Source organism: Protopterus annectens, chromosome 12.part0 (assembly GCF_019279795.1).
Source record: "Protopterus annectens isolate FY-2018-M chromosome 12.part0, PAN1.0, whole genome shotgun sequence".
Lineage (NCBI taxonomy): Eukaryota > Metazoa > Chordata > Ceratodontiformes > Protopteridae > Protopterus > Protopterus annectens.
In genome coordinates, this window is record NC_056746.1 from 1,181,815,100 (window position 1) to 1,181,826,677 (window position 11,578).

At 42.0% G+C, this 11,578-nt stretch overlaps 1 protein-coding gene across 2 annotated transcripts in view; it reads right to left on the minus strand.

Moving 5' to 3' along the window:
• RPN2 (ribophorin II) overlaps positions 1–11,578 on the minus strand; it is a gene marked incomplete in the record, with an annotated part of 690,715 nt that overhangs the window by 514,417 nt on the left and 164,720 nt on the right. For both annotated transcript variants that reach the window (XM_044090218.1, XM_044090217.1), the window contains 1 exon segment: positions 10,537–10,713. In XM_044090218.1, the coding sequence (XP_043946153.1) occupies positions 10,537–10,713 (177 nt within the window).

Genomic DNA, 11,578 nt, shown 5'->3' on the forward strand with positions numbered 1-11,578 from the left:
TTAGTGCCTTTTTTAGGCAAGGCTCAAAAGACAAACCCACCTCCATAAACAATACCAGAAACAAAAAACTAAGGATAATGACACTCAACGCCAGAAGTCTAAACCTCAAGATGCACGCACTCGAGGCACGCCTCAGTATGGATAAAATCGATATCTGTGCAGTAACAGAAACCTGGTTCAAGGCCCCAGATAGCACCCCAGCACTACCACAATTCAACTCAAACCATTCTTTTCGGCCCCAGAACTCCGACCGAAATACTAAAGGCGGGGGATTATCCATTTTCATCAAGGATACACACACCTCCAGGTTAGTGGCACTGCACGAGGCAGAGGAAACCATCCATGTGCAACTAACAGTAGGTAAAACTGCTTTTCAGTTTGTAGCCTGCTACAGATCATCCACCTTGTCTCAGGACCCCCACTCAGCATGCCTGAGAACATTGGAGAATATGAAGGTCTCACCAAACACCATGATATTGGGGATTTCAACTACCCAAACATTGATTGGGAAAAGTACTCAAGTCCCAACTCTTTCCCCCAATGGTTCCTGGAGTTTATAAACTCAAACACCATGGAACAACTGGTTACTACTCCCACAAGAGGGGACAACATATTAAACTTGGTCATCACCAACATGGGGGCTCAATGTTCCACACCAGAGGTAAACCCTCATTGGTAAGATCAGACCATAAACTAATCACAGTGGACATCCACATCTCGACCCCACCCCCAGCCAAGGGAACCACTGTAAAAAATTTCTCAAAAGCAAACTTCACACTTCTCAAGAAAGAGGTGGAATGTTTCAAAGCCCCTGGGCAAATGAAAAATGCTACCCAAACCGCAGAATCTTTTACAAATGCACTCTATGAGCACCTACAGGAATGCATGGATCGTGCCATCCCAAGTAAAACTAAAACTCACTCCTCCAAAAATAGGAGACCCGTCTGGTGGACCCCGACCATCAATAAGCTATACAACAAGAGGAGGAAACTATTACAAGATAAGGCAAAATCCCAAAAAGGGAAGGCATCCCTGATCAGTACTAGCAAGAAACTTTGATCACTCATAAAATCATCAAAGGCTAGCTTTGAAAGAAAAATCGCTAAAAACTCAAAGATAATCACAAGGCGTTCTTTAGCTACGACAGGAATCTGGGTGGCAACTCTCACATCTGCTCTGAGCTGGTGCAAAATGGCACAAAATACACTGAACCCACTGACATTGCCAACATCCTGGCGGACATGTTCAGTGCAAACTTTACCCATCCCCCCCCCCCCCCAAAAAAGCCAGTGTCTATCCCAGAAGAATGCAGTCCCCCAGACATCACAGACACACAACCTCTCTAAGGTAAAAAAAACAGCATCAATGGGACCGGATGATATCCCAGGCTGAGTCTTACACAAGCTCCAAAATGAACTAAACCCTCACATAAATTCACTGTTACAACTCAGCCTTACCACAGGTTATGTACCCAAAGAATGTCATACAGCAACAGTGATCCCGCTCCACAAAGGTGGCGCCACAACAGATCCTGGGAACTATCGCCCTATAAGCCTGACTAGCCTGGTCTGCAAGGTCATAGAGCGCATCATCATGGATCTCATAAACAAAGACATTGGGAACCTCCAAACACTGGACCCTACCCAATTCGGCTTTGTTAACGGCAGATCTTGCCTCTTAAACCTAGTTGACTTTGAAATAATAACCAAAGCCATAGATGAGGGAAAGTAGTCCACACAGCCTACCTCGACCTTGCAAAGGCCTTTGACACAATACCCCACTCTGGCATCATAAATAAGCTTACCAGCTTAAATATTAACCCATATGTCACAAGATGGGTTGCAAACTGGCTCAGGGATAGAACTCACATGGTCAGAGTCGCTGGTGCATGTCCGACTCTAAACCGGTTACAAGTGGCATCCCACAGGGCTCATTCCTAGGACCCCTCTTGTTCAATATATACTTCTCTGAGGTACAGACAAACACGGGAAAACTATGGCTTACCAAGTTCGCAGATGACTGCAAACTGGGAGCCACAATCGACTCACCAGCTGGCACAAGCATCCTCCAGAAGGGCCTTACGGAGACGGATACCTGGTGCCAGAACCATGGCCTCAAGCTAAATGCCAAAAAGTGCATAGTCAGTGCCCACAAACTACCACACAGGAGGTAATCCACTAAGCACGGAAGTAGTAATTGGGGATCTGGGGACCCAAGTAGATAGTAACCTCTGCTATGACAATCACATTGCCAAAGTGGTTAGAAAAACCTTCTATATAGCTCACCTAATCACTAAAGGGTTCACATCTACATCAAGAGAGGTCATTGTGCCCCTCTACTCATCAGGCCCATAATTGAGTACAATGCCCCATTTGGGATGTACCTTACCAGACACCTGCAACAGCTGGAGAGACCTCAAAAATACCTCACCAAGAGGATCATGGGCCTCAAACAGATGCCCTATGCAGCTAGACTAAAGAAACTCCAGCTCTACTCAGCTGCTTACCGCCTACTCAGAGGCGATCTCTGCCTGACGTACAAGGCCATGTCTAACCCGGAATTGTTGGACATGCTCCAACTCAAGAAAACCAAATCCATTACAGCTACACGCTCCAGGGATTTAAACCTTAACACAAAAATAAATAGGACATGCTGGAGGGATAGATACATATTCCAAAGGCTTCCCTTGCTCTGGAATAGAATCCCAGTCCATGTTAGGCAGAGCCCCTCAATGACCCTCTTCAAGAGAAATCTTGATGAGTGGATGGGAAATCGTAAATTTACTCCCGGGATCACTTCTATGGTCCTGCTGGACAGAGGCTCAGGAATCTAGTATAAAAGGGAGGCGAAAGCCAGCACATTCTGGCTAGGCTTCTAAATGCCCTAGGGCAGATAGCCTAGTACCTACCTATGAACCTTCTAAGTACAGACCTAGTGACAGCAGCCCTACAAGATGAGTCTAATGAATCAAAACCACACTGCAAAGTATGTTTTCCCACTTGTTCATCAGAATGCATTAAATCCTATAATTCTTTATTTTCAGCACAGTCAGGAATCAACATCATTTTCGGTTTAAGTAAGCCAATAATATGCTGCTGATACTTCAACATATGAAACTGTCAGTTTAAGGCACCAATGGCTAATGTTGCAAAGGTGTATACCTTCTTACCCCATCTATCCAGTGCCCTGGAATCTCTATCAGAGGGGGGTAGGAGTTTTGGCAGTAGTGGCCTTAATGGCCTTGGGACCCTGTGAAATGATCTCATAATCCGAAGTAGGATTTTTAAAGAGGAACATGTGAGAGTCAGGTACCCTGTAATACCTATCAGGTTTTCTGGGAGCAGGAGGTAAGGTGTCAGGGGCCAGGCTAGATTCCAAGAAGGCATCATCTACAATGTCCAGTACAGCAGGGATAGCTAAAGGCCTGTGTTGAGGCAGGAGTAAGAATTCCCTAAGCCTCTTTATGGAGTCGGAGTAATCCTGGCTTTCCCAGTGGAAATGCTCCCTAAGGGTATGCAAGGTTTCACCAAAAGGGAAATCCTCTGGAGGGGAAGCAGAAGGAATAGAGTCCTCTACATCAAAACCCTCATAAGTAGATAAGGGCAAATCCTGGTCATCAGAAAAAAAATAGAAATTTCAGAATTCTGATCAGAAGAATCAGAAGGAAAATCAGTTCTAGGGTAATAAGGTCTTCAGCCATTCTTATCATTTGTTTTTTAGGCATAGGGTCTGGGCGTCAGTTTTCTGGGCATGGATCGAGTTTTAGGCCTTGAAGAAGAAGATGGTGTCGGTTTAATATGCAAGTCAGTAGGCCTGAATACACCCTCAGAAGCCGGTGCCTGCACAGCGGCTCCAGACCCATCCAAGGTAGAGACATCTGCAGGTTCCACAGTCGAAGAAGCATTTCACGGCATACCAGATTCCAAATGGGTCTCCGTAGAGGCCTGCGAATCTGAAGTAGTGGGTATCGGGGGCTGCGAAAGCAACTCACTGAGTACTGGCGAACTGGCGATTAGCTTTGGAGAAGCATCGTCGGCAGCTTTGGACCTATGCGGTCTGTCTTTATCTTTGCGTTTTTTTGGAATGTCGGTAAGTTGGGTGGCTTACCGAAGCCATTTCTAGATAATTGAACAGAGTGCCAGAATATTTAGATGCGAAAATGAACTGACGATGAATAGTACAAGCTTTGAATAAGGCACAAAACTGACAGCGAGGTACGTCGTGGTCTGGGCCTAGGCAAGGAATGCAGTACGAATGAAAATCTTTATGAGGTATTTACTTTCCACATAAAATATAATTGTTAACTTTTACTGACATCGGTTTACAGCAGGAAAAAGATTCCCCAACGGGGTACTTAACTTAGTTGAAGACTTTGGATCTGAAACTCAAACGAAAATTTCAGGAGTTGGCCGACCGGCACCTGCGAACTGCTTCTGCTTCAGGCACCACATGGCAAGAAAGACTGATGTAATGGCATTGGCTGCATGCTTTATACCCCTGACTACCTGACGTCATGAAGATGAGACAGCAACCAACGCAAGACCCAAAACTTTGATAATCCGGCCGACTGAGGGCTACCTGCAAGCAGATAACCCAAATGTGAGGACCGCAACAGTGAAACACGAAGATCAAGAGCTGGGTTTGGTTCCCCTCAGTTCGTCTATGTATCAGTCTGCACAACAAGATGTGGGTCTGGTTCCCCTCAATTCGTCTACGTATCACAAATATTTATAGACAGCATCACAGTTATGTAATGGTCCCGAGGATCATAAATGATCGAGAGCTTTGAAAGCACAAGTGTCAACATCTCTAACATTTACTTATTTTAGTTTGCCTTTTCTGTTCCAAAGACCCTGCACTTTTATCCCCACTGACACTGCTCAACAAGCAAAGTCGGAGGTGTCTGCTGCATACTGTGTTGCAGCAAGAAGGAAAAATTAGATACCTGGAGTTTTATAAAGCTCGTCTATCTGATGAACCTCTCTTCACATACCCCAAAACTAAAATCTGAAATATCCGGGGATGTTGATGTTTGGAATCATGCAGATTTTAGGTACCACTTAATATTTCTCATATGGAATCTTGCCAGAGGAATTATAAGAATCGCAGATGTCATGAGACCCAGAATCCTATCCTGAAAAAAATCCCAGGCAGACACAGAAGTCTGAGAGGAAAAAAACCTCAGGAATAGATCTTATATAGATCTACATTTTTTTCTGTGGGAAAAAAAGTTTTTTGCACTGAGGTATCTTGGAGACAGCTCAGGAAATCAATACAGTGAGAAGGAGTGAAAAAGACTTTCACAGGTTCTCCTGGAACTCCAGTCTGTGTATATTACATACCCAAAGTGAGAAATTCCTGACACTTTGGAAAAAACACTGCAAATATAAGCAAATAGTCTAAATAAAAAAGAATTGTTAATACCATGCAGTCTGCAGTAGGCTATAATTGGTGCTAGATATTTGTAAATACTCTTACTCAAAGAAGTGGATAGAGCAAAGGTTAATGTAGAGAAATGATAGTGTAGACCAAACATAAAAAAAATCTGAAATCTGGATCTACAGTAATATGATAAGCATCTCTGGAGAATAAAGTCACCAAAAAACTCAAATGGGGACTGAGACAAACTGTGAAGGGATAACATTTTGAAATTGGGCACTACCACAAACTCCTTTAGGAAGGAAAGATCCAGAAATGACATCCATGATCTTCTTTCTCTGGCACCAAAAAACATTCTCCAATAAGACCGTTCTTCCTAGCTGAGGAGGAGAGACCGTATCCATCACCAAACGAGTAGGCAAGGTGCTGAATAGCAGGATGGAAAGGAGGAATTTGGTCTGATGGATGAGGATGAATCCCTTGAAAAGGAGGGACATATTCCCACTGGCATCTGTAAACTTGACTAATTACTTTCAGAAGGCCATCTATCTGAAACTATCCATTGCCAAGAAAGAAATGGAGGATTGTTTTTTCTGGAAAGATTAAAGGTGTATCAGGGTGAGAAATGGGTAGGGGAGTCTGTAACCTATCCTTTGTTCTTTGGGGTTCCTCCTTTCTTTTCTATTGCTATTTGAACATCTACTTACCTGCAGGGTGCTGCGATTACTTATTTTGCTTTTTGTAAAAAGGTTGTGGAAGTAACATTAAACTCCTTGACAAACTCAAAGAAAGAAGGCTGAAAAATCGAATCAACTAACCTCTCTCATCACATTTCTAACTGAGAAAGAAAGAAAGAGAGAATGTCAGTTTTTACAACTTCAGGAAGGTTTGGAGTACTCAATCAAGCAAACATCCTCATAACAGTTTCAGTGGCAGCCCTGGCAGTAGAAGGAGCAGAATCATAAGCACTTTTCAAACAGTGGGTAGCCATTTGAAATATGGAAGCAATGAGGTTACACAGAGATCTTTTCTTCTTAGAATAGGAGAACACAAGTCATAATATTCCTCATGTTCTACAAAGAGGCAGGTATAAACTTTACATTTGAACATAAGTTTAAAATTGTAAAAATAAGTGTTGCAGAAGAATACACTTTCTCCAAATCTATCAAAAGCTTTCACATCCCTGTCAGGAGAAGGACTGGTAGTAATTATATAATTAGCAGCAGCTGGATTCACCAGAGAAATACCTGCTGGGTCTGACCTGGGATTAGTATGCAAAAACTTGTAAGAATGATGTACTTAGTAGAATTTATCTGCTTTCTTCAGGGCAGCTGACTGGCTGTGAGGCAAGTTACAGACTGCAGGAAACACATCCTCAAAACTTGAAAGAATTGGAGGAATTGATTTAGGTTCAGGAAAATCTAGTTGTAATAAACCGTAATACTTCATCAGAGACAGTGGAATGTCATTAAGTTCCCAATGAAATAACTGATTTTGAAAATTGTTTCAGAAAAAAAAAAACACTCTTTCAAAGGTACTGGCAAAAACCATACTTTCCTCAGAATTTGAATCAGAAACTGGGAGAGAAAGAAAAAAGAAAAAGAATTTGCCCGTTCACAACCATTTTGCAGTTCTAAATCTTGACCCTCAAAAAAAAGAAGAATCCCTTTTTTCTTGCCAGATACAGCTGAACTAAATTCTGAGCCAAGCCCAATAACTCACTCCTACCCAAAGTAACTGAGACAGGAGAAGATACATGCTCAAATCTTTGCTTCTTTTTGACAGTTACTTCTGAAGGAGACCCAATTTTTCCAGGCGAATCTTCCCTATGAATGGGTAAACCAGTCTGGCTACACAAAGATAAATTCCCAACTCTTTCTCCCAGAACCAACAAGAGTATTTCCCCCTTGCCCTCCAAGGGCATTCCAACAGCTACAGAGGACTTTGTCTAATCCCCTGTCCAATGGAGGCAGTAGGGACTACACCAGAAGGAGCCAAAGAAAAAAGATGAACGGTCTGAAGAACCAGAAATGGCCACAGTAGTCAACACTCTGCATCTGAGGCATTTCAGTAGATTTCTGTGTTGGCAAACACTATTAGTTTTTCCTTTTCATGGTTGTGGAAGGCGTAAATCAAGGAATGAGTATTTTGTTCTATAGTAAAGCAAAACAGGCAAGTAGGTAAAGTCATTTTTCTACCAAAAACACAGTAAAAAGCACATTAAACACTTACTCCAGTCTCTAAAAGTAAAATACCATTTTCAACAAGGAAGCACTCGTTTTTAACAACTCTTTTTTCCACACAAGTAAAGTAAAATCAATGCTTTTGTTTAAAAGTTACCAAATCATGTGACAGTCAATAAATACTTTTTCTTAGCGTAAAATTTATAATTTCGCAGAAAAAGTTAACTTTCTGTAACAAAAGTAAAATGTGTCAGTTTTTTTTTCACCTGGAAGGAACTTACCTGAACATCAATGGAAAGCACTAGTTAATCCTTGAAAGTCTGCAAGAGGAGTGTTCTTTTGTAACAGAATAGCTTCAAAGGGCTTGGCACCAAACCACTCTTTCTTCAGCTCAACTTGAGCTGAACAACAGTTTGAGCATGTGGAAGCTGCCCTTGCAGCTTTGGAAGTTGGCCAGATGTTGTATCCTATAGAGAATATAATCCGTATAACCAAGGCTACTGTAACAATAACTAGCATGATGAAAATCTTGTACTTGTTTGGGTCAGAGAGGACATCCTCTATGTACTTTTCACACAAGGCCTAAGAGGAAAACAGTCCACCACCAACATTACCTCCAGACAAGAGCTCAAACAAAGTCTCAGAATATAACAAGCATGCACCAATTATGCCAACCATCGAACTGGCCTAATAAGGTGCTTCAGTGTACAGCCGATGAAGGTGGTGCATGAATAAAGCAGGACTGCACCATCTTTGGCTCTGATGTTATAAGCTCACATCAGACCGCAATCATCTGCTAGATGACTAGATTCTGGGCCATAAGACCAGGTGTGGTTACTACATCATGACAATCCTAGAACTACTTAAGCTGGTCCTGTGTGGTCTGGGAAGATCCCTGGAGGGAAAACTGTGAAACCTTGACCTTTAGCTCCCTTGATCCATGATCAGCAGGCTAAAGAGGCTGTTTACCAGATTTGGCTGAAAATCCTCATGCTAAGCTAATCACCAAGGGACTGGGCAGTGCTGGTACTGCAAGGTGGGCTCAAACACACACAGGAGTCAGAGATGTTTTGATTCCAGTCCTCTCTTCCTCCTCCAGAACAAAGGTCTGCAGCAGGCTCAAGCACTCAACAGCAGAGGATGAGCTCAGCATCCGAAGAAACATGAAGCCAGTCTTTGAAACAGAATTACACATAGAAGGGTTATGCCTAGAGCTACTCTCCAAGATTCAGTCCTTGTGGTGCTCCTCTACTGTAAAAGCCTGGGACTGTGTGAAATTCCTTCTCACTGGATCCCAGGTAGAGGAGCTCTTTTGTCTTTGCCATCCTTCTGATTGTGAGGTGGGTCAACAGCTTTTGCTTCCCACAGACAAATGGCTGGGTAGTACTTCTGGCAATTGTAGCAGTGCTTGGTCTTGTGCTCTTCTCTCAAAGACAGAAGGCAATGTGAGTGTTGGTCTTCACTCCATCTGACAGCCTCCCAGCAATTAGTAGGTTTGTAAGGCACATAATACAGAAACTTCAAAGACAGCCAAGACCATAATATGAATTATTCAAGTAGCAAAAAAGAACCAGTGACCCTTACGCGTCCAGTATAGGATATCATGGTGTGTGGTAAAACATTGCACATGTGCTCCCAAACACTGGTTCTTCAGAAAAATGAAGAGAATTCTGAATAGAAAAAAATGGCTGAGCAACACATCCTCATTCAATAATCCAGTTACTGTATTTTGCCTACAAAAGTTTAAAATACCCACAACCTTTTGTGTTATCAGGTAACCGAATGCAGTATAATCCCATGCTGTACATGAGAAAGCATACATATACCTTGGATTTTTTGTCTTTCTTTCCTACCACCTAGCTCCAGGACTGCCTCCATGCAGACTCATCCATTCCCTTTGACCACGTGCAATGAAAAACAGCACAACATAGTTCCTGTTTGGGAAGGTTCTCATCTCCAAAAAGAAAACCAAATATCCAATGGAACATGAATCATCATAAACAGGAAAGCATGAATATGGAGAGTAAAGTTAGTCAGAAGGTAACTGGGAAGCCGCAGGTCTACTCAAACCTCCCTTAGAGACACATTAAATGCGTATTTGCAGAGTGCTGGATTTCCAAACATTCCTGGAGGTCTTTGTGGTGATAAAGCACAATACCCCAAGCAAAGTTAAGACACAACTTCAACCGCTCATTCTTCTCCTTCAGTACAGCCTTCTGGGAAACGATCCCTTGGATGAACTTAATATGTTACAGACTAGATATAGTCCTTGTTCTTATATTTATGCTACATAACAAATACAGTTCATTTTCTTGCAAACCATAATTTAAAAAAGTACCTCATAATGGAGCAAACCATAAAAAGACAACAGCACTAGTGTGATGCAATTTTAAAATATTTCCCCAGTTATAAATCAGCTGAAAATGAAAGTGCAGCAAAGCAAATATGGACAGGCTTAATTTTTTTCTGGTGAAAGCGTTGGGCAGACACAAACCTAAATTACTACAGAAACAATCACAAATTTAAATGAAGGAGAAAATCTGAACAATATTTTAGGGAAGGTCCTGTACTCTGTACAAGAACGGAGATGAAGTACTTCATGTACACTTGAACCATCCCCAGAAAAAACAGAATACCCACTTTTGATGGTTGACCTACAGCAATGGAGATTCACTTTTTTATTTCAGGTTTCTGTCACAGGACTAGATCTCCCATTCACTATAAAAAACACCACACATAGACAACCTGTAGTACTAGCAATGTTTTATGATGTGCAAGCCACCAGACCTGACAAGGGAAATACATTCTACTTCAGGAAAGCTTAAAAAACTATACTATGGAGTGCGGGATACAAATGTCATCTCTGCAAGGCTGCAGCCATTTGGACCAATGCTACCTGCTGCTTACATAATTCACTCCAGTTAAATACATACACTGTTAAAGGTGCATTAAAGGGAAAAAAATTTACACCCACCTTTAGAAATGGCTGCTTGTGGGAAACGGCAGCAGAGCCACTGGAAGCTACAATAACTGGGACATGGTATTGATTTTGGGAGAGAGCAGCTGCAGCACACACCACACTGAAGGCCTCTGCTAGAGAGCTATACACCTTCTTGCTAAAGACAGCATTCACCATTTGGATAACCTGGTCCTGAAAGAGTAAAAAAATGGACATCAGGTGTGAAGAAATGAGACTCCAAATTAGTGGGTGCAATGCTACCATGTTGGCACTGGACATTACTTCCATCTAATAGACACTTCTGTGCATAACAAAGAAGGGCATAGTGACTAGATGATACTTACGTGAAAGCAGGGATGTGACTTTAGTCCGGGAACAAAAAAAGTAATGCATTATAAAGTTGAACAAAAATAATACTATTTCCATCAACATTAACATGTTTAGAGCACGGTGAACAGTTCAGGAAAAGGGTGGCTAGGAGAGTATGCCTACTGAACACATTAGATAAAGGGAATGAAGTGTGTTTTACAAGTGTCTCAGGTGTGGAAGCCACTGTCAATCAGAAGGCCAAGGGAAGACAGGTATGACGAAATACCATAAGCAATAAAGCTTGAGTGTAGCAGGTACTACAAAAGTTAAAGCTTTCAAAAAAGTTTTTTAATCAACATATGAAGGTGCCCTTTCAATCAGATTGCTCTACAGATGAGACATAAGCGCCGAAAATGGAAAATGTTAGCTCAAACTGTGCTTGACACACACTGCCACAGGGTTGATGTTGCAAGTGTTAAATGAAGCCACGAGTGCTGGAATAGGAGTCACCATCAACAGTAGTTTTTTTTTTTTTTTAAGGTGAACCTGAAGGGAAGGTATGGGATATGAGTAAAAGGAGGATAGTGTAAACTTGGCAAAGGGTCACAGCTGAAAATGGTTTCTGTGAGATGGGACTACAGGAGATAATAACCAACAGCTCGTACCAGAGAGGTCAACATAACTTAATTTTGACTTTAATGTCAATAAAGGTAGAATCATGAGAACTGGCAAAAAAAGGTCAAATCGT